This window comes from Mesoplodon densirostris, chromosome 17 (assembly GCF_025265405.1).
Source record: "Mesoplodon densirostris isolate mMesDen1 chromosome 17, mMesDen1 primary haplotype, whole genome shotgun sequence".
Lineage (NCBI taxonomy): Eukaryota > Metazoa > Chordata > Mammalia > Artiodactyla > Ziphiidae > Mesoplodon > Mesoplodon densirostris.
In genome coordinates, this window is record NC_082677.1 from 15485443 (window position 1) to 15511246 (window position 25804).

At 39.5% G+C, this 25804-nt stretch overlaps 1 protein-coding gene across 1 annotated transcript in view; it reads right to left on the reverse strand.

Annotated features, from left to right (window-relative positions):
• The window catches only part of LOC132477392 (phosphatidylinositol 3,4,5-trisphosphate 3-phosphatase TPTE2-like), a 50202-nt gene that overhangs the window by 20280 nt on the left and 4118 nt on the right, over window positions 1–25804 (reverse strand). Inside the window, exons 4-12 of the mRNA XM_060079759.1 lie at window positions 25349–25448; window positions 25143–25206; window positions 24322–24386; window positions 18046–18106; window positions 17193–17274; window positions 17000–17088; window positions 10632–10693; window positions 8870–8950; window positions 5411–5516 (exon numbers count right to left, since the gene is read on the reverse strand). Of these exons, the coding sequence (XP_059935742.1) occupies window positions 5411–5516; window positions 8870–8950; window positions 10632–10693; window positions 17000–17088; window positions 17193–17274; window positions 18046–18106; window positions 24322–24386; window positions 25143–25206; window positions 25349–25448 (710 nt within the window). The remainder of the gene's footprint in view (window positions 1–5410; window positions 5517–8869; window positions 8951–10631; window positions 10694–16999; window positions 17089–17192; window positions 17275–18045; window positions 18107–24321; window positions 24387–25142; window positions 25207–25348; window positions 25449–25804) is intronic.

Sequence of the window (25804 nt, forward strand, 5' to 3'; positions counted from 1 at the left end):
CGCTAGCTTAAATCCAGTTTATGGAAAATATAGGATAGCTGTATCCCAATGTTCCTGCTATGTTCAGCATATATTTACAGACAGATGGTTTCTTCCCCTTTCTTTTTTCAATTTAATTGACCCACTTACTTCAGCATTTCATGAAAGGGCTGGTTTCTCAAGCCTGCAAATAATTTTTCCGGCTTTCCCTTCCACCCTGCATATTTCACTTAAATATGCACAGAACTAGAGGTACAGAACTAAAACAAATATTCTCATAAAGTCATGTATCCATCACTCTTAACTGTTACATTCAGTGTGTTCCGTGCTCAGTTAACCTTGTTCTCACCGACACAACGTGTCCTGAGGAACCAGGCTTTCTCTGCCTCAGTTCCCTCTGTCCCACCCACCTGCAGCACTTCGACGGATGTCAACCAGAAGTCAGTGAAAACGTAGAGCTAGACGAAGTCAGACACTTCTCACGTGACAGGAAAAGGGCATCGCTTTATGAGCTTAAACTAATTCCCACACAATTTAAAACTTTTTAAATAATTTAAGTATATTTGCACGATTTACAAATAAAAGGTATAAAAGGCATGAAGTGAAAAGTCTCCATTTTCCCTGTCTCCCACCTGTTTAGTTCTCCAGCCCCAAACAGATAACCCCTATTACTAGTTTCTAGTTTTTTATGCATATATAATCAAATATGAATATATATTCTACCAGGTTTTATATATGTATATACACACGAACAAATATATTCTCCTTTTGTTTTATAGAAATTGTTGCATGCCATAGCACTGTCCTGTACATGCATTTTTTAACACGTCAAACATTTTAACTTATTACTAAGGAACAAGTCAAATGCTACAGCTGTTTCAAAGTACTGCACATTTATGGGCAGATAAGGAATGATGAAATGAATTTACAAATAAATACAAAACAGGTCAATAATCAGTTGCATTACGCTAGACACAACTAACTAATTTGCATTTTTATGCACAAAAATTATTTGCATTATTATCAGTTTTCTACCACTTAGAGTTGTAAAATAGCTTAAAGACCATGAGAGGTGAAGGTAACCCTGGAGGTAGGCCTAGAGAAGACACTGCCCATTTCAAAATCTATCACACTTTTTCCTGACAGTCTGCTGTGATCATCATCTCAAAGGAAGATTATTCTTTAGGGGTTTCTTGTTGTTGCTGTTCTTTCATTTGAAACATACTCCTTTGTCTTCTCATTTTGTTTACCTTTCTCTGTCTCTATGAAATTAAGTGAATCAGTTACCTATCCCAGTCTTGAAGGCGTGCCCTTGTGCAGGACTATGTAGTCTGCGTATGCTCAGTGGCTTTGGTGGGAGAAGTGAGCACAGGTCCCATCTGCCCCTGGGGTGCGGTGGCAGCCACCACCTTGGTGGGAAGCGGGGCTGGAGAGGGAGGGGCTAGAGCCGGAGCCAGGTGCGACCCTGTGTGTGACACACGGCCGTCTCCACCTTGGTTTGGGATGCAGCAGGGGCTCAAGGGTTTGGGGCTGCACTTCTGTGCTGGTTTTACATTTTCCCCACTGAGCACCCTTGGTTAGAGGCTGGGTCAGGGCCGGAGGGGTTGGTGCCTCACTGCTGAGCTGGTTTCTTTCCCGCTGGCGGTGTCAGTCCCTGGCCTGGAGTAGTTTCACTCCTAAATGTGGGCAGTGACCGAGCACTGGCCAAGGCTGCTTTCTCCCTGGTCAGGGTTTTCAGGCTGCTGCGTCTGCCAGGATGGGGGTATAAGCAACCACTCACCCTCTGAGTGAGGGCTCAGTGGTTTACAGCCTCCGCTGAGCCCCACTGGCTTTCAAAGCAGCTAAGGGGACTCATCCTCCTGGTGTCAGACCCCAGGGCTGGAGTGCCAAATGTGTGGCTCAAACCCCTTGCTCCCCAGGGAGGCTCCCCAAGCCCATGACACCCCCCTCCACGTCTGGGTCCCCCACCAAGGGTGCAGGTGTCGACCAGATCACTTCTCCTCCCTTCCTACCAGACTCCATGCAGATTTTTCTTTACAGATTTGGCCGTAGAAGGGCCTTTCTGCCAGCCTCCAGGTAGATCCACAGGTAGTTGTATTTTTGATGTGTTCATGGGGGGAGGTAAGCTCAGCGTCCTCCTACTCCGCCACCTTGATCTCCCTCAAAGGGGATAATTCTTATTCCAAAAGAAGGCTGTTGTCATTGGCTTTGGCCTGCTTATTTACGTGGGTGCAGCAAGAATTTTGGCGTACCAGGCAGGCCTTCTTAAGTGGGCTCTGCCAACTGAGGCCCACACCGTAAGAACAGCTGCAAAGGGCACAACTTTCTGTCTGGAAGCCTTTATGAGGATCTCAAACTAGACTTTTAAAATCCTCTATTTTATGTTAGCCTGACATGAGGAAACCAAACCCATAAAATTCTCCACCAGTTTTCACCTACAGTACTTATAAATTTGTGTTAGTTCCTCTGTTCTCTAGATCTGCACTTTACAGTTTTAACTAAACAGTATCTCCACAGAGGTGAAGTAAAATTCAAAAATGAAGACAGAAGTCACAGTCTTCGGATATGATATCAGACTGGGACAATATATGAAATGCTAGAACTTACTAAAACCATTTTTAAGCTTAGAAGTTTGAGAAACTATTCCTATTTTCATTGTTCACGTTAGAGAAATGCATCAAAACTCCATCAGACTAAATGCCTTTTTGTCTGTTTGGAATAGTTTAATACTCACAGAGGTTTGTATAGATACTGTTATAGGGTTATCTCGGAGATACTGTGTGTTCGGTTCCAGACCACTGCAACACAGGGAATATCGCAACAAAGCGAGTCACACGAACTTTTTTGCTTTCCCAGTGCATACAAAAAGTTATGTTTACACTATACTGTAGTCTATTTAGTGTGCAATGGCATTATGTCTAAACAAATGTACATAACTTCATTAAAAAATACTTGATCGGGACTTCCCTGGTGGCGCAGTGGTTAAGAATCTGCCTGCCAATGCAGGGGACACGGGTTCGACCCTGGCCCAGGAAGATCCCACGTGCCGCAGAGCAACTAAGCCCACGAGCCGCAACTACTGAGCCCGCACACCTAGAGCCCGTGCTCCGCAACAAGAGAAGCCACCGCAACGAGTAGCCCGTGCAGCGCGACGAAGAGTAGCAACTAGAGAAGGCCTGCGAGCAGCCACAAAGACCCAATGCAGCCAATAAATAAATACGTAAAATTCTAACACAAACCATTAAATACAAAAAACTTGATTGCCACATTGCTAAAACAAAACAAAACAAAACTGCTCACCATCATCTGACAACTCAGAATTGTCACAAACCTTTCATTTTTTTGAACAAGTGCAACGTCTGCGAAGCGCAATAAAGCAAAGAGCAATAAAACGAGGGATGCCTGGATTCCCACTGTTAACCAAGAGGACCCTGAGGGAGAGGATACACTCAGGTACAAAACAGGCTCTCACGCCACCAACTTGGTTGTAGAGCTGAGTTTCAATTACCTAGAGGAGGACGCTGCTCCACCAGCCACCTGGGTGGCCTCTCACACTGCACTTTCTGCAGGAAACGATGGGGAGCCAGGCACTGCTTTCCTTCCCACCCACCAGCTGCCGGACAAGCTTGGCTCTACCCTGGGGACGTCCGAAGGCAGATGGTGTTCTGAGCGAGGCTCCACTCCAACCCTGTCCCTCATACGTGACACACACACGTCACAGTCAGAACGGACCTCCTAGAGCACTCTGCAGCCCACAAAGCCTTCGCACAGTTGCTCCTTTATACACACAGGCAGTCTCCTGCTGGAACAGGCTGTGTTTCCAGGGTCTGCCTGCACGACGCTTGTTTGGAAATCTACACCAAAATTTCCCACAGAAACCACGCTGCTGGGCTGAAGTTTGTTTCCAGAAGCCAGAAACCCATGCAATCTGCTCGTGGTAACTCTCACAATTCCTCACCCCTGCCAAGAAGTGGCGGCGATGCGGGCATTTGGAGAAGAAGGGAGAAATATGTAAATAATTTGAAAAAAAGCATTTTCTATTTTAACTCACAATTGTACTTTTTTTTTGACTATGCAGTTTTTACATACATTCTAAAGGGTTCTCTTATTTCTGAATAATTGGACGAAACATTAAAAATTACGTGTCTAGATCTTATTTTGTGGGACTCCTCAGAGGGCTAAAAGCAATAGGCTGTCTGGGTGGACGCCAGCGCCCTCGCCCCGCAGCCAGGCCAGGAGAGGCCCGGCACTCAGCACCGCGCCTCGCGCTCCACAAGCTGGCTGTTGCTTTAGGCAATCAGAAGCATCACCTCCTGCTGCGCCTCTGGCACTGAGTGAGGCCCCATCCCCTCCACACTGAGGGGTCCCTGTTTCCACCTCCCTGAGGGTGAGCTGTACAGGGAAGCTAGGCGGGTGACAGAGAAATAAAGACATGGCCTTGAGGCCCATCCCTCTCCCTTCCTTTTCTTTCAAGTCCCAGAGGTGGACGATCTGACCAATATCTCTGCCTCTCGGGGCGACGGCAGGTCCCCTCTTTCTCCTTACACTCCCAAAGCAGGCATCGTCAGCTCTTTTGAAGTTGATAGGACTTTTACTCTAGGTAAGAACTGGTAACAGCTAGGGGGCTGAGAGAGCCCCCCCACAGAGGCCAGGTTTCTCCCAACCCTTTTTTGTGTTCCTGTAGGTTCAGGTAGGGAAGACCTAAGTGCTGTTCTCCTAGGAAGCTGTCCAACACTGTGGTCAGCTCTTCATCTGTGTGCCTTCCTCTCCTCTGCTTACACGCAGGGGCTCCTGAAGGGCAAAGAAACATGAGCAGGGGGCCTGGCCCAAAGCGGTTCTCAGCAGTTATTTGCAAAAAGAATTTGTGGCAACAAAATTCATTTGCTGTTCGGGTATTTAAGACATCCTGATGGGGTTGCTGGGGGAGAGGGGGCTATGGGGGAAGAGGGCGGGGAAAGGGAGAGATCAGGAGATAAGAGAAAAAAAAAAGGTTTCTGAGAGGAGCAGGAGAGAAAATGATACCGGGATGCATCTTCCAAGACAAACCCTGAACCAGAGATGGGCATGAGAAAGAAGTGGTCTCCGGGTCTCATGGGACCTTCCCTCCCTTTAATCTCGGAGGTTCTACTCTGAAAAGGACACCCTGGGCTGAGGCCAGAGCAGCAATGAGAACAGGAGAAAGGGAAGGGGGGATGGAGCCCCCCAGATTGGTGATGGGAAAGGAAAGGAGAGGACACCTAAGCAGTGGTAACGTGGCCACAGCAGTGCTGGGCTGATGGGCAATTCCAGGAGGAGGGGTTTATACCGGAGGCTACACAAAAAGACAGCTATGCATTGGGGTTGTCTTTGCACATAACCATGAGAAAACCCTCCCGAATAGCAAGAACATTGGCCCTCCTGCCAATTCTCCAATTATACATAAAGCACTTACCACGAATTGAATAAATAATGATTGTTTTCATCGTGAGTTTCTTCACTGGAGGAAGAGTCAACTTGTAGGTATTTTTCACCATTGCAAAATATCCAACAAATCTCTTCTGCAATACAAAAGAAGTCTCGATTTAAGTGAAGGTAAAAAGTCCTGATTTGTTTAAGGAAAATAATTGATGAAGGAAACATTGATTGGCTGCCATTATGTAACTAGGCATTTGTTGCCTCATGACTAAATATCTACCTTAGAAAACAAATACTGAATGAAGAGCAACAGGCAAGGAACAAGAAAGGAGCCAGGTGTGGCTTAGAGGCTGCTGGGACTGAGAGAGCAACTAAGCAGAACCAACAAAACAGCTAGAACAACATGACAGCAAGATGCCATTAACTGCAAATGTGGGAGAGGTCGGTCTGGGGTAGAAGCTTCATTGTGGCTGAGTTAAAGGAAGCTTTGTGCTTTGGGGAGCAGTAGCCTCCTCGGCATGAGAGAAGGGAAGACATAAGAGCTCAGGGGGAGAGCTCCATGGGCCAGCAGCACATTCACATCCTTCTCTAGTCCCAGCCAGTGAGCATCTCTCCGCTTCCCATTCCCTCAATTCCATGTTTGCAAGGAAGCCTGGGGATTCTCTTAGCCTAGTCCGTCTCCCATGGCAAGCTGTTCACAAGGGCTCTCCTTTCTTCTAGAAGTTAAGAAGAGTTCTGGTACAGAATCAACCGGACTGAAAAGTTCATAGACTCTTCCCCACCCGTTGGGAAGTGTTAATAAAATTAACCACCATCCTCTGCATTGGAAAGGACCAGTCAAGCTCTTAACTCAGGGGTGCATGAAATGTATGTAGTGCATTGAATGGCCACGCTGCAGGGTCAGGAGGGGATGGTGTCTGAGAATTACTGCCGCACACGCAGGGAACTCTGTCCTGGGGCCTCGCCAACACAGCCCTCAAGCCTGAGGCCGGGCCCCTGCATGGCTAGCCCAGTGAATCAGAAGAGACTCAGCTGCAGCCTAGGGTGTGCCAGTCCTGGAGTAAGTTAGAGACCCTGCACGTGACTGCAGAGGAAATGGGGAAGGGAAGATGTGCCTGAAGGAGCTACATCGAACGTCCCCTTGGCTCCTGCCACCAGATTCTTGACCTTCCACTAAAGGCTTGTAACCTGCCATGGCCCTGTAGCTGCTTTTGCTCTCACGCTTCTTTCCCCTACAGCCCCAAACAACAGGCGCACGTAGCAGAAGTTAATAAAACCAACATATACTTAGTAAGCACTCACTACAGACAAAGGAGATACTATATGAGGCACTTCGGGCTGCCAGGGTGGAAAGATGGGCAAGACGTGGGCGTGCAAAAAGGGTAGAGAAGACACAACTTCGAGTAGCTGGAAAATAGCGTAAAGCAACTTAGTCCCTAAAAGGAACACAAAGGGCTATAAGAACTCCTGAAAAAGCAGGAGACTACTTCAGGCTGGGAGGGCAAAGGGACTCCAGGACAAGGGGCCCTTGTGAGCACGTGGGTGTAAAGTATAAACAGGCTGGGAAACGGCAAACAATCCAAACGCCTTAGAGCGTGTGAATGCACATAGTGGGAGAAGTGGTTGGAAAAATCCTATCTAGATTGGGAGTGCCTGGTTAAAACATATTTGTTGCCATTGGCAGTCAGAAGCCATTACGGATTTTGAGCGTGAAATGGCATGATTCGAGCTGGGCTTCAATAAGTTGATGTATTACTTATAGCCTATGGCTATCGTTTTTACTTTCTTGTGTTGCTTGAGTTTGGCAGAAAAGTATGAATGGATAAGGCTGAGTTCTTTGATCCCAAATGAAATGTCTAGAGCCAGCAGTTACAGTGTTCTGCTAACTAAGCCAAGGGTATCAGCTTTCATCACTTCACTCAAAGAAAACTCTCCTTCATGGCCACATCCACATTTACTTAAGAATTCCCAACCATCTCTCACTTGGGTTTGAGGGGCCGTATACAAAAGGCAATCCAAATGAGAAGCTGTGCACAGGATGGGAAATAATGGGCTTTGGAGTCTGAAAGATCTGCATTTGAGTTCTTAGTTCAAACAGTTAGTTTCCCTGAACCTCGATTTCCCAGTCTATAACATGGGAATCATAATGGTGCCCACTCATTGCGTTATTCAGAATATTATATTAGATAATGAATGCAAAACCCTTAGCAGGATTCAACAAAGTCTAGAATGTTGTAAACTCTATAGGATAAATGGCCTGGTTTCTGCAATAAACAATTTACAAGGAAGAAAAAAAAAGAGAGGTGGGAAACCTATCAACTAAAAGAGACTTAAGGAGACATAGCAACCAAATGAAACGTGTGCCCTTGTTTGGATCCTGACTGAAACAAACTAAGTTTTAAAAAGATTTTAAGATAGTTATGGAAATTTAAACGAGGACTAGACATTTGATACTATTAAGGTATACTATTGTTAGATATGTCAATGGTTTTAAGGGGTTTTTTTTTTAGAGTCTTTATGTTAGATGTCATATTAAAATGCTTAGGGGATAAGATGATCTGATGTCTGGAATTTCCTTCAAAATAATCCAAGTTTAGTGTGAAAATAAAGCGTGTGTGTGTGTGTGTATGTGTGTGTAGAGTGGGGAGGGAATGAATGGTTGGCCACATGACGAAATGATTGCTGAAGCAGTGTGATGAATAGAAGGGGATTTATTGTATGACTGTCTTGACTTTTTATGAAAAAGTCCATGATAAAATGTTTTTAAAGGGAAAAAAAATAAGGTAATAACATATGAGTCACATGGGTTGTCTGAGTATTAAATGAGACAATATATGTAAAAGTACAATAGTGTCTAGTATAAAATAGGTTTTTGAAAAATGTTACTTTTCCCTTTCCTTTCTCTTTTGAAATGCAGCCCCCCTCCCACTGACTCTGTCTCTGCCTTTTTCTGTCACTGTCTGTCTCTCCCTTACACATGTGCAAGCCCATGTGTGGGCGCGCACGCACGCACACACACACACACACACACACACACACACAATGTTCTACAAGGGCTGAATTGCCCTAATAGGGGTTTGTGAAAGACTCAGTTCCTCTTTACATGGAAATAAAAGGCTAGTGACTTCAGATCATCTTCAGGGGTCTGAAACCTTAGGAATCGGACCTTCCTACCTCGGGAAGGGAATCAACTCCTGAACTCTGCAAACAATAACCAATTAAAATGGAAGGCAGGGTGCTCTGGGAGAACTCAGTGCTTGCAAAGCCAAGCAACACCTGAGGCAGGGCTCCTGGCCTATGGAAGGGATCAAGGCCTGTCACGGGGCACCCAAGGGGAAGGTCACCCAAGGGGAAGACCACCCAAGGGGAAGATCACCCAAGGAGAAGATGACCTAAGGAATCACCCAAGGAAGAGAGTCTAAAATGAAACCAGGTAACAGATGTCAATCTTAACCTAATTACCCAGAGTGACCCCTGTTAAAGAAAGAACACTTACCTGAGAAGGATTTTCTACTCCCTGATATTTACTGCTGATGGATTTATCCGTTCGTCGTTCTCCAAAGTAATGAAGGCTGTCCTATAAAAAAGGGGACAGTCCAATCATGGGTCATCTGCACATCCCTTTACTGTATAAGGCATTCTGAAGTTTCTAAGGGCACATGATTTCCTTAAGTCAGCGGTCTTTGGGCAGAGGCTATACCCGAAATAACAGAATTAACAAAGCCACATCAAGGCCTACTCTCATTCAAAGATGCATAAAGACGGGCAATTTTAGAGCTGGAAGACTTTGGAGATAATCTGGTCCTTCTTCCTATCTTTCTATTTTACAAATGGAGAAGATTAGGACCAAAGGAAAACCAAGTGACCTGCCATGGAGATGCATGCAGCCTGTGAGAGACAGCAAAGGCCTGAGCACTGGCCTCTGGCTCTGTCTAGGGCTCCAGACCAACCGCTTGCAAACTTTATGTATTTACTGATTTTGGCCACGCCACACAACTTACGGGATCTTAGTTCCCTGACCAGGGACTCAACTCTCGGCAGTGAAAGCGTGCAGTCCTGACCACTGGACCTGAGAGAGGTCCCTCAAACTTTTTATTTTTAAAGCTACAATCCACATTCATAAACCTGGGAGATACACACACACACATACACACGCACTCTCTCTCTCTCGCACATACAGAACTGAAACAAGTTTCACAAACAATACTTACCTTTTGATATTTCCTAATCGATTCCATTTTATTTAAAAAATGCGAGTGACAACCCAATAAGTTGATTTCACAACTCACTGATAAACTGATCCATAGTGTGAAAAACACTGTCCTAGAGCATCCATTTTCCTAACCTGTGTGTCTCAAATTTGAAATAAAGAAGATGGTGGAATCAGGGTGCTGGGCCCAGATCAGAACCCCCAGCTTCTCTTCTCTGGGCTGCAGGCTGAGAGAGAAGCAGAGTGGCTGAAAGCGTGCCCTCTAAGAGGTGACTTTTCAGCGAGATCGTGGCAGAAAAAGAGTGGGAACCCTGCTTTAAGACATAGCAACAGCCCATCCTGTCTTCTCAGGAATTTCCAGAGGGCACAGGTCCCACAGATGTTGACTGTGCAAACATATAACACCCAGGGGAGACTTTGTTCCGAGTTGGAAAACGATGCCTTTTACCCACCTAGCACTTGCAAGGATGTTCAAGGTCCTTTAGAAAATTTCCCTAACCCATCTTTTTCTTATTCTCGTGAGAAAGGAGGAAGGCCTGGAGCTGGTGGGATTATGTCAGAGCAGTTCTGGGTCTGGGGGAGGCAAGTCAAGCTTCTGTATTGCTGAGGGTTTTTTTGCACTTTCACAACTTGACCTCACTCATTTCACATTAATCTGGAGTCTGCTGTGTCCTGTCTTTATTTAAAATATTCATATTGTATCCACGATGGATTTTTTGGCATTAACTTAGATTTTTTCAATGCTGCACTGGAATATTATTTAACTTAATTACTGAGATTTTTGGCATTCCCTTAAGTTTTGTGTCCAAGGTGAGCGTCTCACTGACCTCACCCTCCATCCCGTCCCAAAGAGGCCCTGAGGTCAGTTACTAACTAGTGCCAGTTAAACGAGAAAGTATCCAAACCAGGCTTTCTAATCATCACCTCTCCAATTACAACTCCATTAAGTACCATGACTCAGGAATCATGTTACCATCCCACCAATGAGGTTTCAGAGCTAACAGATTCAATCAGCCTAAGACAGCATTGGTAGGAGCATCTTTCATACCTCTGCGGTTGCAAATATTTCACTGGCAAGAAGATAGGCACAGACCATAGTTCCAGTTCTTCCTAGAAAAGAAGTTAGTTCATGAACCATTGCTCATGGCAGGACTTGCTATAAAACTACGCTCACAAGTGTTTAGAGTTCATTTTGGATTGATTTTCTTCCACTCGGAAAGTGCTGGCTCAAAATATTTCAATTCAGAGATAGACAAAGCCCTTACACGGCTTGCTCTGAGCTTCTCCCTGGAGTTCTGTGCTAAGTGTGTGCATGGATGTGCCCGTGTCTGTTGTTCTGAGTCATGACCCCTGGAGACTGCAGTAACAGGCAGAGGCAACGAGCTCTGCTCCAGACTCTAAAGCTAAAGAGACACCTACCAGTTAAGAGTAATGACACACCCTGTTTTCCTACTAATGTAAATAAAAGAAACTATAAAAGATCAAACATGGACAGAACCCAAAACACCACGGAGCATTTGCCATACCTATCATTCCTTCCATTTTAGGTAGAGTGTTTTGTGTGCTACAAGACACCTTAAAGTCGAAAGAACAGAATAATGAGCCCCCATATACCTGTTCCCCAGATTCGATAATTATCAGATTGATTGTTAGACTTGTTTCTTCCTTTTCTTCCCTCATCCTTCTTTCCCTCCCCCTCTCTACACGCACCCCAGCCCCCCAACCAGCATGTTAAAGCAAATCCTTGATTTCATGTCATTTTATCCTCAAAGTCTCATGGTTTTTTTCCAATTTATATTGGAAACACAATTGGAACATTAATTGGAAGCACAACCACAGACAAAGTAGATGCCCTCTCATCCAGTCAAGTCAGGTATGCAAGGAATCATTAAAATGATTTACACCTGTCTTCAGTATTTTAACTTAAAACATAAACATATATTCATTCCCTAAACTTTTGCTATTGGACAAAGGTTTTAAGTTTTTAACTATGATGAAAGGAATCTACCAAAATACCTACCAGGTATATCATATTAATGATGAAATGATGATAACATTCCTCTTAAAGCCAGGAACTAAACAAAATGTCCACTATTCACTGCTTCTATTTACTACATGGCTTAGCCAGTATTGTAAGATGAGAAAAAGTGTATAGGGATAAAAACAGAAGAAACAAACTCTCATTATTTGCAGACTAGAAAAGTCCAAGTAAATCTATAGGCTAAGTCCTAAAACTAATGAACGAGTTCAGGAAGATACAAGGTCAACACTACGAAAAAAGCAAAAACTGATAGCTAAATAAGGGATGTCAGTTGAAACCTTTAGAGAAATTACTAAGGAATATAAAAAGAGTATATGACTTCCAAGCAAATGGCGGGGGTGGGAGGAAGGAATTATGCTGCAAAGAATTCAAGCAAACCAAAATAAAATATCAGTAAGGATATAGAAGATTTGAATAAAACAATTAACAAACAACCTAATGGGCACATAGAGAACACTGTTCAGGACAATGCATAATACACTTTATTTTCAAGTGCACAGAAAACATTTGATAAAATTGACCAAATTCTGGGTGATAAAGCAAGTCTAAATAAGTCTCAAAGAACTAAAAAAATGCATATGTTCTCTGACCACAATGCAATACAACCAGAAATGAATAACTAGAAGATAATTACAAAATCCTCATGTCTGAAAATAAGACAGTATATTTCTATAGAACCCATGAGTCTAAGAAACAAACACAATGGAAATTAGAAAATATTCCGAACTAAATAATAATGAATATACATAAAAACTTGTGTGATGAAGCTAAATCTATTCTTAGAGGGAAATTTATAGCCTTAAACGCTCACTAGAAAAGAGAAAGGCTGAAAATCTGGGTTAAGCATCCATCTCAAGAAGTTAGGAAAAAGACAGCAAATTAAACCAAAGAAAGTGGAAGAAAGGAAACACTAAAGGAAATGATGAAATAAAAAACAAATAATAGGGAAGATCAGTAAGGCCAAAACACTTGGTACTTTGAAAGGACTAATAAAAGTAGTAAATTCCTGGTGAGACTAATCAAAAGAAAAAAGAGAGAGGGCACCAAAAACAGCAATGTGAGGAATGAAAAAGGGAACACCACTGTAGACATTAGAATAAGATATTTTAAGACAATTTGATGCCAAGACATTTGAAAATTTAGATAAAATGAACAAATGCTTGGGAAAATACCCAAAATGTGCAGAAGAAATAAAATTATAAATAATCCCATATCTAATAAAGAAATTGAGCCATACTTTAAAAACTTCCCCACAGAGAAACTAAGGCCAATTCCCCCACTGAGGCCAATGTTGCTTTACTACTGAATACTACTGAAAAAAAATGTCAACTTATACAAACTCATCCAGAGACTTAAAAAAAAAGAGTAAGTACAACTTAATTTTGGTTTATGAAGCCAAAATTTGAAAACTATAGCCACTCTTACTCATGACATAGATCCAAAAACCCTTAAGAAAATATTAGCAAACAGAATCCAGCAATTTACTAAAAAAATAAGAGAGCACAACAAAATTGTGTTTATTCCAGGAATTCAAGGTTAGTTTACTACTTTATAATCAATGTCATCAACCAGATTAATAGAATGAAGGTAAGAAATCATATTATTTTAAAGACACAGAAAAAGCTTCCAAGAAAATTCAACATTCATTCATTATAAAAACTCCTAGCAAATTAAAGGAATGTCTTAATCTGATAGAGACTATCTAACACTGACACACAGCCTAAAGTAATTGATGAGATGCTGAAAGCTTTTCCTTTGAGAGCAGGAGAACAAGGATTCCTGCGATCATCCCATATAATTCAACACTGTACCAAAGGTTCTAGCCAGTGCTAGGGAAAAAAAGGATTGAAAAGGAAGAACTTAGCTCATTATTTCATAGGATATCATCATGTGCCATAAAATCCAAAAGAATTAACAGACAAGTTAATAGAATTAATGAAAGAATTTAGTTGCTTGCTGATTGCAAGGTTAGTAAAATCAACTGCATTTAGAGCATCAAAAAAAAAAACATCTAGGACATAAAAATTTCCAAGGGATATAATTTATAATAGTTAAAATATCAAAATATCAAATATCTAGGAATAAATCTAACCACACATATACAAGCTTTCTATGCAGAAAATGAAAAGGCATTATAAAGAGAGACTGAAGAAGACTTAACTACGTGAGTGGATATTTCCATTCATGGATTGGAAAACTCAGTATTGTAAAGATTTCAATTCCCCTCTATCTACAGCTTCAATGAAATTCCAAAGTTCCATCAGGGCTGTGGGGTGTGTGTGTGGTGTGTGTGATGTGTGTGATGTGTGTGTGATGTGTGTGATGTGTGTGTGTGTGTGGTGTGTGTGTGTGTGTGTGTGTGTGTGTGTGTGTGTGTGTGTGTAACTTGACTAGCTGATTCCAAAATGTATACGGAAATGTAGATGGCCTAAAAAACACAAACAACTGTGAAGAACAAGATGAGTGGACTCCCTTTAAGGGAAATCAGGACTTATTAGAAAGCGAAGACAAGTAAGAGAGTTGTGCTGCTAGCACACAGATGGATGAAAAAGCAATGAACAGATTAGAAAGTTCAGAAGCAGACCCATGTCCTGCAGAACGGCAAGGAAATGAAATCAGTGTGCTGAAACAATGAGACAGCCATATGGAAAATGATAAAACTTGACCCCTTCCTCACACCACACACATAAATCAATTCCAAACGAAATAAAACTTATATAAGATAATATAGGACTATGTCTTTTTAAACTCAGGGAAAGATTTCTTAATTAGGACACAGAACACTAACCTTAAGAAGAGAAAGAACAATGTACACTGACTATGTTAGAAAAGAAGTGCTGTTAACCAAAAGATACTCAGAGAGAAATGGCAAATCACAGAGCAGAAAAGGTATCTTGGAATACTGTATAATACATATAACAAACCACAGAGTTGAAATGGAGAATATATAATGAATTCCTACAAGTCAATTGGAAAAAAACAAACAATCCAGGAGAAAAATAGACAAGGAAATTAAACAGATACTTCACAGAAAAGAATATCCAAGGATATCATAATAAACCTATGAAAACGTTCTCAATCTTATTAGTAACCATAGAAATGCAAATGAGAGCCATAATGAGATACAACTACACACCCACCCAAGAGCTAAAATTAAAATGACTGAGAAATCCAAGCGTTGCTTAAGGATGTGGAATACTTGGGACTTTCATGCAATGCCAGTGGAGTGTAAATTGTCAACTGTTTCGGAAAACAGATGACATCATTTATGAAAGTTTGAGATTCATTATCCTAAGACAAAACAATTTTAGTCCAAGGTCTACACTCAACAGAAATGTGGGCACATGTGCAACAAGAAAAATGTATTTCATAGCAGCATTATAATACTAAAAATTGGAACCAATCCAAATGTAATAGAAAAAAGCTTCCTTTTGCAGTAGCAATGTGTCTTGGGATGAATTTAACAAAAGATATACAAGACCATCCTGAAGAGAAGTATAAAATATTATTGAAAGATCAGATGATTCAAATAAATAGAAAACTCTTCATGTACAGCTCAATATTGCAAAGTTCTCAATGCTTCTGAATTAATCTATAGATTCAATGCAGTTCCAATAAAAATCCCAAATATATTTTCACGTAGAACTTGATCAAATAATTCTAAAATTAAATATACAAAGAGTCAAGAGATTTCTGTCTTTATCAAGATATATTATAAAGCTATAAAAATTACAACAGTGTGGTATAGAAAATTCACAGACAGTCCCAAATGCATATGGAAACTTGGTATATGACTGAGAAGGGACTACAAGTTGATGGGGACTACATGAGCATGTGATAGATAGTTTTAGGACAATTGTCTATCCATATAGAAAAAAAATCTCCCTCCCCAAATTCCAATTAAAGACCTAAATGTAAAAAGCAAAACTTTACTATTTTATAAGGAGAATATCTTCACCACCTCAGTGTATGGGTGGATTTCTTAAACATGACCAAAATGCACGAACCACGCACACACAGAACATTGATAAACTTCACTACATTAAAAATTAAAACCTTCTATATGACAAAATAAATCATAATCAAATTTAAAAGACAACACAGTGGAAGAAGATATTTGCAATATAAACTGCTAACAAAAAATTAGCATCCAGATTATTTAAAGAAGTCCTATAAAATCAATAACAAAATATTTGGGCTATCATGATATCACTGGTAATGTGCAGACATCAACCAACAAAAAGAAGCAAAACCAAGATGAATGAAAACTTGAAAAAAGGAGCAGCTCTGGTACAGACCAACTGAACACTAGCCTTCCAAACAATCCTAAAGGAAAAGCAATGAAACACACATGAACACAGAATAATGGAAGTCTGCTCTCAGAAAAAAAAAATGAAATTTGAAATGAAGGTCCTCCTTTAAGCAGGGAATTAACCTGATTAAAAGAAAACTAAAGCCAACTCTTAGATTATAATATTTTGGTTGAGCCATATTAAATGGCCTTTTTTTTAAAGTAAAAGATGGTCCAAAGAAAGGCAGTTCCACGTGGTTCAACCTCTGTATTCTTCATTTAGGCACAATATTGTAAATGGCCATACATACAGAATATTTTGACCTGTGGAACTAAAGATGGAACTTGCCTACTAACTCATGAGCGTGAAACGACTTTTCAAATAAGACTCAAACTTTATTCTACTCAATTACAGAAGGCAGTTTTAAAGTGTGTTTTCCTGGAATTTAATATAAAAAACTGTTTCACAGCCCAACAAAACCATCATTCCTTATTTGTCAAACATTGTGAAATATGCCTAGATGATTATTAAAAGCCTAAATCTGAATGAGAGAAAACCTGACTCAAGCTAAATTGGTTGAATTGACAACTGGCTTTCCCACCACCCCCATTTTCCCCCCACCAAAATCAACTTCTATGTATCATTACACTATAAAAACTGCAGTCTAATTTTGGGTCTTTGAAATGGCATTGCTGTTGACACTCTTAACTTTAAAAGGTCCTCACAAAGTTTAAGAACAACCTTAAATAAAATGAAAAGTGCTCTGATGGTTTCGAAAGTTAAACAGTGTTTGTATTGTGGCAAATCAAAAATGAAGAAACCCAAAGAGTCAATAAACAAGGGAAAACACACTTAACCTTCCTCAGTTCTTCTATCCCTACTTTCTTCTCTTCTTTACTCTTTCTTCCTTTCCTCCCCCCTTCCTCCCTCTTTCCTTCCCTTCCTTTAGTCTTGACGCTAATATTAAAAAACGTTCACAATGATTAATACCGGTTAATAGCAGAACGTATCTTGTGGGTGTACTTTAATATATTTTTCAAATTTCTTTAGAAAAAGAGAAAGAAAAAGAAAAACGTTTTTTACCTTTGCCCCCCTTACAATGAATCACTGTGATGTTTTCCTCATCTTGAGCCATCCACTCTTTTACGTCCTTGGAGAACGCCACCATCTCACTGATTCAAAGTGAAAGATTTTTAGTTGAATGAAAAGACTTCCCAAAAAATCAAGCCCTGTGTATTTAGCCCTCTTCTGACAGCCAGCCGGGCATCAAACTTACCTCAGAGAAGGGACACTGTGATCGTCAATCATGTATCGACAGACCCTATCATGGAAGTACTTAGCATCGTAAGCTCTTTCACCTGAAATAAATGATGCACGGGTCATATCTCGAACCTTAATAAACACAGTAAATGGTCAAGGTGTAAATAAGTTATACTTTTCTATTAGAAATTCCTCCTCTACCTTTAAAAGGAGCTTTCTATCTGGCTCCTGCTGCTCTAAAAGAAACATAAGGGTCTCAAAAATAAAAGTAGAGTAGTGTTTTGTCCATCTTGAGTAACACAAGCCCAAATTATTTGGGTTTAATAGGCCTTACTTGTACTTTTCTAGCAGGCTACTCACTGCATTATCAGAAGGTTACACAGAGCAGAAGCCAACGCGGCCAACCAAAATACTTGCCTCCTGAAAATGTCCACTTAATATACAGGAAGAGGGTCAGCTGGGCTATAATTTGTTTGCTAAAGGGTTTGGGGGGTTTTTCCCATGCAGGACCCTGGTCTCCTCACACCTCATTCCTAGTGGGTTACAGTGTGCATTTGTTGAATTGCCTTCAAAACACAAGCTGGCAGGAAAAAAACACATATTTTCCAAAACCTACTACCACTAGACCTGACTCTCCTAAAATGGCTCTGCCCCCAGTCTCCTGCCTACCTCACAGGGCACTGTGTGCTGTTGCACTTTCTTTTCCTACCAAACAGAGCCAGCACAAGATGGAGACTTTGTAAAACTCACTTCCCACCACCACCAGATACCTATGATTAAATGAAATGTAAAAACTAAATCAACTTCTTACATGCAGTGAGTGACCTGTTTTCTATCTAGAGTAGCAAAATATCGAGTCATGTACATACTGCAGAGATTGTAGACGCGGTAGTGGTTTTGATGCTTGGTATCCAGGAACCGTACAACTTCCTAAAAAAGATGGACACATACCTTACATATTCCACACGGCACCAACTTAAGCCTTTTCCTAGGACTAACTTAAAATGAGTATCACCCTTTTATTCACTGGTCCGTCACTTAGCACCTTTCAGGGGAGACTCAGGGAATAAAAAGGTACATACATTCCAAGTCATATCTAACCCACTGATGGTTTGCAAATAGCCCACAAAAGTTGGGATGACTACTCTGATTAGCCTCTACTCTAAATACACATTGTTTAAAGCTACCAGAGAAGGAAGTTAGGTGGTTAACAAGCTTTAAGAAAATTGTAATTTGTTCTAAAATTTGTATGGAACCACAAAAGATCCTGAATAGCCAATCTTCAGAAAGAAGAACAAAGCTGCAGTTATCATGCTCCCTGATTTTAAACTATACTATTGGTACAAAGCTGAAGTCATCAGAACAGTAGGGTACTGGCACAAAAACAAACACATAGATCAATGGAACAGAATTGAGGGCCTGGGAAAAAACCCACACATATATGGATAATTAATTTATGATAAAGGAGCAAAGAACATACAGAAAAGATCGTCTCTTTGATATATGGTGTTGGGAAAACTGGACAGCCACATGCAAAAGAATGAAACTATACCACTATGTCCCTCCATACACAAAAATTAACTCAAAAAGGATTAAAGACTTGAATGTAAGATGTGAGAACATAAAATTCCTAGAAGAAAACATAGCTGGTAATTTCACTGACGTTGCTCTTAGTGATGTTTTTGTGGATTTGACTCCAAAGGCAAGGGAAACAAAAGCCAGTGTAAACAAATGGGACTACATCAAACTAAAAAGCTTCTGCACGGTGATAAACACCATGATCAAAACAAAAAGGCAACCTAGTGAATGGGTGAAAATATTTGCACTTTATATATCCAATAAGGGGTTAATATCCAAAATATATGAACTATACAACCTCAAAACAAAAAAACAACCCAATTAAAAAATGGGTAGAGGACCTGAATAGACAAATTTCCAAAGAAGATATACAGAGGGCCAATGGGCACAACAAAAAATCTTCAGCATCACTAATCATTAGGGAAAAATGCACATCGAAACCACAATAAGATATCACTTCATGCTTATTAGAAAGGCTATTATCAAAAGGGTAAGAAATAACAAATGTTGGAGAGGATGTGGAGAAAAGGGAACCCTCAAACACTGTTGGTGGGACTGTAAATTGGAGCAGCCACTATGGAAAACAGCATGGAGATGACCCCCAAAATTAAGACTAGAAATACCATATGATCCCAGCTATTCCACTTCTGGGTATTTAGCCAAAGAACACAAAAAAACACTATAATTCCAAAAGATATACGCACCCCTATATTCAATGCAGCATTATTAACAACAGCCAAGATATGGAAACAACCCAAATGTCCACTGATGAATGAATAAAGATGTGATAAATACACGTGCATGCGCGCACACACACACACACACACACACAAATGAATACTATTCAACCATGAAAGAATGAAGTCCTGTCATTTGCAACAACATGGATGGACCTTGAAAGTATTATGCTAAGTGAAATTGTCAGGCAGAGAAAGACAAACACCATACAATTTCACTCATATGTGAAATCTAAAAAAATAAAACAAATGAACAAACAAAAGCCAACAAAACCAAACCTAGATACAGAGAACAGATTACTGGTTACCAGAGGGGAAGGGGTTTGGGGTGTGGCTGAAATAGGTAGAGGGTCAACTGTATGGTGACAGACGGCAGCTAGACTTGTGCTGGTGATCACTTTGTAGTGTATACAGATGTTGAATTTTAATGCTGTACTCCTGCAACTTACACAATAAAAGAGAGAGAGAGAGAATGGGGTGGGGAGGGAGAGAGGGAGGAAGGGAGAGAACAAGGAAGGAAGGAAGGATGGAAAGAAGGGAGGGAGGAAGGGAGGAATGGTTTTTGCCTCAGAGCACAGTGAGCAAAGAGTCTTTACAAACTTACAGCATGATGAGGACAAAAATCACAGTGACTCTGACATCTGGATCAGGAGCTCCTCAGTGAGCCATATAGAAAATAAACATCCAAATGAATATGGTCTGGGAGCTGAGGGACATGGGGTTAAAAAACTCAAGTTTGACAAAGAAGGTGAAGTCAGAGATGACCAAACAACTTCTAGTCACACTTCTTCAGTTATGACGGAAGAAACAGAAGAACCAGCTTCATCGAAGAAGAAAGACAAAGAGAAGAGGATGAAGAGGAAGAGTGTCTTGAACGACAGAAATGGGGCCTCCCTGGTGGCGCAGTGGTTGAGGGTCCGCCTGCCGATGCAGGGGACGCGGGTTCGTGCCCCGGTCTGGGAAGATTCCACAGAGCAGCTGGGCCCATGAGCCACGGCTGCTGAGCCTGCGCGTCCGGAGCCTGTGCTCCGCAACGGGAGAGGCCACAACACTGAGAGGCCCACGTACCGCAAAAAAAAAAAAAAAAAAAAAACCAAAAAAAACCAGAAATGATTCCAGAAAAAAAAAATTCAAGAGAAAGAATCTGATGATGCCTTAACTATAAATGAAGAGAATTCTATGGAAAAGAATCAAATAGAGGAATCTCATCTTGTCTCAGGATGAGACAGATTTACATTCTGAAGACAGTGAAAACAGAGGCCCTGCAAGTAGGATTCCGACTGCCATGAAACAGAAGAACTAGGAGGCTCCAATTCCAGTAGAACTGGAGAGATTCGCTCAGAATCTTCCACAGAAAATGACTATAAAGCCACAGAAGTCACTGATGAACCGATGGAACAAGACTATTTAGAAATACTTACATGCAGTATTTCACACTCAGTTCTAGTTTTACACTGTATGAAATTTCTGTGTAATCAAATGGACCTTTAGTTTTGCACGAGAAGAAGGTTGTAAAATAAAGTACTTCATGGGATAAACCCTGAAAGAGTTGTTCTTGTAGGAGCTGTGAATATCAGCTCCTCTGGGTCCTGCTTACTAAACACTTTTTTGGGGGGACGGGGGAGGATCTGGTTAAATCAGTGGCTTGTGTATAGATTCTTTTTTAATTTAGAATTAAAGTTTTCAAACTGGAAGGTAATAATTACAATTCTTTTTTTTTTTTTTTTGGAGAGTATCATGCTTAGATTATACATATGTGAAAAGGCTTCTAGTCTTTTTCTAACAGCTCTGGCAGTGTTCATATTTTGGTCATAGTTTCAACATTTACCATATGAATTAAAGGGTTTCATGGTAGTTGTATTATTTATATTTATAAATATAAATTCCATATATGTTCATCTTTTACAGAAACAAGAAAAATTAAAAATTTGCTCCCTTAGAATAATATATGTATATTTACATGTAACATATTTTATAGTTATATATGTTATTTGATATAACATATGTAACATAATACATATCATATAATATAAAATAAAGTAATATAACATATATAACATTATATACAAATAATATATATAACAGATTTATATACTGTATAAATGATATATAAATTGTAATTTACATGTCATTCATACAAAATATAAATTATATAATATATAAATTATGAATTTATATAAGTTACATATCTATATACTTAAGTATTATATATTTATGATGTTAATATATTCATAATATATGCATACTTATATATTATTGTTATATAATTATATGATATGTAATATATAGTTATATACCTTATACATTATATAATTATATATAACATATTATATATAAATATAATATAGTATTATAAAGGGGAAAATGGTATATTTTCCTGTTTCTATGAGATGAGTTTATATTATAGATTTATAAATGGAATAATATATTTACATGTTATATGAGACATATACATAGAATTTATAATTTATACATGTAATTATATATTATTCTGTATAATATATATTATATATAAGTATACATGTATTATTCTAAGGGGGAAATATTATGTTTTTCTGTTTCTATAAGAGATAAGATATATATGTAATATATATTTATAAATAGAATAATATATAGTTATACTATATAAAATTTATATGCAGTTATATATAACATGATATATATTACACTTACTATATACTAATTTTATATATTACACATTATATATTAATATATATTTAATATATACTATAATATACATTTTATTTAAATATACACTATTTTAAGAGGGAAATGTATTATATATTATATAATTACATGTACAACTATACATTATCTTACATATGCTCTATAGTATATATAATGTATATTACATATAATTATATACATATTATTCTGAGAGGGGCAATATTCTATTTTTCTGTTTCTGTAAGATATGCATTGGATAGTTTTTCTATTGGTAATGATCGAGTCCACATCTTTCAAGGCCGTTTCTTTCTCCTCTAAGTAATTAAAAATCTGGTCCTTGTGAAACCATGGAAATTTTAAGTCTGTTGAAATATCAGGTTAAACACGTTCTGAGAGATCTGTTCAAACTCAAATTCTTTTGTATACTTTTGTGGTGCTTGAGAAAAAGACTTCACTATTGGTGAGAAAATGTGCTTTATCTTGGAAATTGTGTTCAAACATTAGCTTACTATTTTGTAGGATTGAATATGCTTAGGAAGCTGATGTGAGACCATCTCAGAAGAACTGGGCAGATTCACAGAACTTCTGCGTGCTTTTCTGAACATTTGTGAATACTACACATTTCTTTCTAACATATTCTAGAGTGTGCAAATGTCAATGGTATGAAACACAATTATACTGGAAAAATAAATTAATGATGAACTTGAGCTAAATGACTAAGGTCATGTTCACAGATTAAAGTCATGCAAGCTGTACAACTTCCTGTCAAAATTACTGGCTGCCAAATTTATACTTGTTTCTTCAGATGTACCTTTTGTTATTTAGAATTTTTAATTTTCTGTAAAGTAGACTTTTTAAAGTGTAATGTGTTTGCTGCCTTTGGGAAGCAATGTATAATTGTATAATTTCTGTAAGTAAACTGAATGCTTGAGCTTTCAATCAGTATTCTAGAAGCAATAAATATTATTTAGAAAGAACTACTGTACACCCAACAATATTAGATAAATCCCACAGAATTCATTTTAAGCATAAAAAGCTGGTTACAGAAGATGTAGTCTATGATTCCATTGATGTGAAATTCAAGAAAAAGTAGAACTAATCTGTTGTGACACAAGTGAGAAGAGTAATTACCTCCAGTGTGTTGGGGTATTGACTGAAAAAGAGCAAGAAATGTTCTATATTTTGATAGGGGTGTTGGCTGTATATCCACCTATATATAATTTTATCAAGATATACATGAGATTCGCACAATTTACAGTAATTTTTATGCCTCAAAGTATAATTATATATACACATACTTATATATAGACATACACACATATACATAATTAGTTTTACTGAGATAGAACAAATACTGTAAATTGCACTAATGTATACACACCCGCACACATATGCAAACTTCTTAAACAATGACTTTTAACTGGCATTTCATAGTAAGCATCACCTGATGTTTGAACTTTATTTAATCTACAGAACCTAAAGCAGTATGTAGCCACTGTAATTTAGGATCTCAATCTAAGAATACACATTTTAGTTCAAGAATTCTCAATCTTCTTCCCTATGACAGACCATGAAAAACAGCCACAATTCACCACAATTCCTGCCTTCCAGAGACGGCATCTGTTGTCCGCTTGAATCTGAACTGGGTTTGTAGTTTGCTTGTCCAATAGAATAAGGTAGAAGCCACATTATACTAGTTGAGAGCCAGGGCCTCTGCATTCTTTCGCTTGATGCTAGTGAGGTCCTTGCCACTGCCTTATGTGAACAAGCCTGAGCTAGCCTGTTACAGAATGAGACATCACTTGGAGCCATCCAGCAAGGCCATTTTAGACTAGCCAACCCTCAGATGCCCAGTTGCCGCCCATACATGCAGGAGTTAGCTCTGCTGAAATTAGTTAAGCGTGTCCCTGATCAGTTAAGCCCAACTCAAATTCACAAACCACATTATCACGAGCAAAGTACATGTTTGCTGTTATAAGTCATTTAAGTTTGCGGGTGATTCATCACACAGCGAAAGCTAATTGATAGCAATCCACGGTAATGTTTTACCTGAAAGAGTAAATTTTTAGGAGAACACTGTCATCTCTAGGCCAACATTATCTTACAATTCCACAGTCTAGGTTTACTGAGAAATGGGAGCATTTGTTAGATAAAAACTCTTACCTTCATGGGATTCCTATAGAAAGACTGCTTTCCAGAAGATGGGAATGACATGGCAATAATACGCTCTGGAAGTCAAAACAGTCACTATTAACAAATGTTATACATGGGAAACAATATATGAGAACTCGACTTACATATAATCAGACTGTTTTCATAGAAGAGAACTTTCAGGATTGAGAATGACAGGAAAAAAGCTAACTAACCCTCAGGATAATCAACTTTAATATCCAATACTGGATATTAAAGTATCCACTATTTGGACCATTACATTCAGTGTTCCCAAGTCTCAGCTGGTTCCAGCCTTATGCAACAGATTTGCGTTGACTTTAGTCTGGAGGGCCCCCTGTGGTGGAAATTTCTTTCTTATTTAAACACCAAAGAAAAATGAGCAATGTTGGGAACTTCTAGGATGCTTTCCAGTGTTCCCCTGACTCGGAAACCCGAGACCTACAAAGCAATGACTTCATCTCTAGCGTTCTAGGGAGAGAACAGGTCTCTCTGAAATCCTTGGGACCGAGGATAACTACTAGAACTCAATAGATTCTAAACCAAACAAATGGAGTCAGCTGAAAATCCATTTAACTTCCTATACTATAAGCAAGTAGCCCTGAATTGAGATGAAAATTAAGATTTTTCCATTGGCAGGGTTAAACTCCAAATATGTCACACTATCAGAGTGGCATATGTCTTCATGGATAAAAAATGCTTTGAAAGAACATGCCTCAGACAGGGAAAGAACAAAATTAGCATATAATTACCTACTCACACACAAGAAAAATGTGATGTTAATATAGGCAAATCAAGAGATACACTTCACAAACCGGTAACGTAAGTGAGGTCTAAGTCAAATCCATCCTTCTTGTATCGCCGTTTGTTTTCTGAAACCTGAGGGTTTAAAACAATCATTCATTTGTAAAACATAAATCAACACAAAAGAAGAACAATATATAGATATCTACAACCCTTGCCAGTATTTCCTGAAGCACAAACATTTTTTCTGAATCATAAACATATTTTGCCCACTTACCCTCCTCCTGGTCAGCATTGCAAGATGTCTGTTTTGCTGAGCCAGATGAAGAGCTCTTGACAGAAGGATAAGTCGTAGAGGTAGTAAAACAATTCTCAATCTAACAATAAAAGATTCATTTTTGCTTTAGAAACAGAGGATCTTGTCAGTATGGACTAAGTTTAGAGCAGTGGCTCTTAACCAGGGGCAAAATTTGGCACACGACCCCCTGGCCCAAGCCTCCCACCCACCCCACCCACTCTGGGCATATTTGGCAATGTTCAGAGACATTTTTGGCTGTCACAACTGCCTGTGAGGGGCTGCTACTTGCATCTAGTGGTTAGAGGCCAGGGATGCTGCTCAGTACCGACGCACAGGACAGCTCCCTTACTAAAAATGGATCTGTCCAAAATACCAGTAGTGCTGGTGTTGAGAAACTCTGATTTAAAGAAAAAGTCATATGGTAGACTCTCAGAA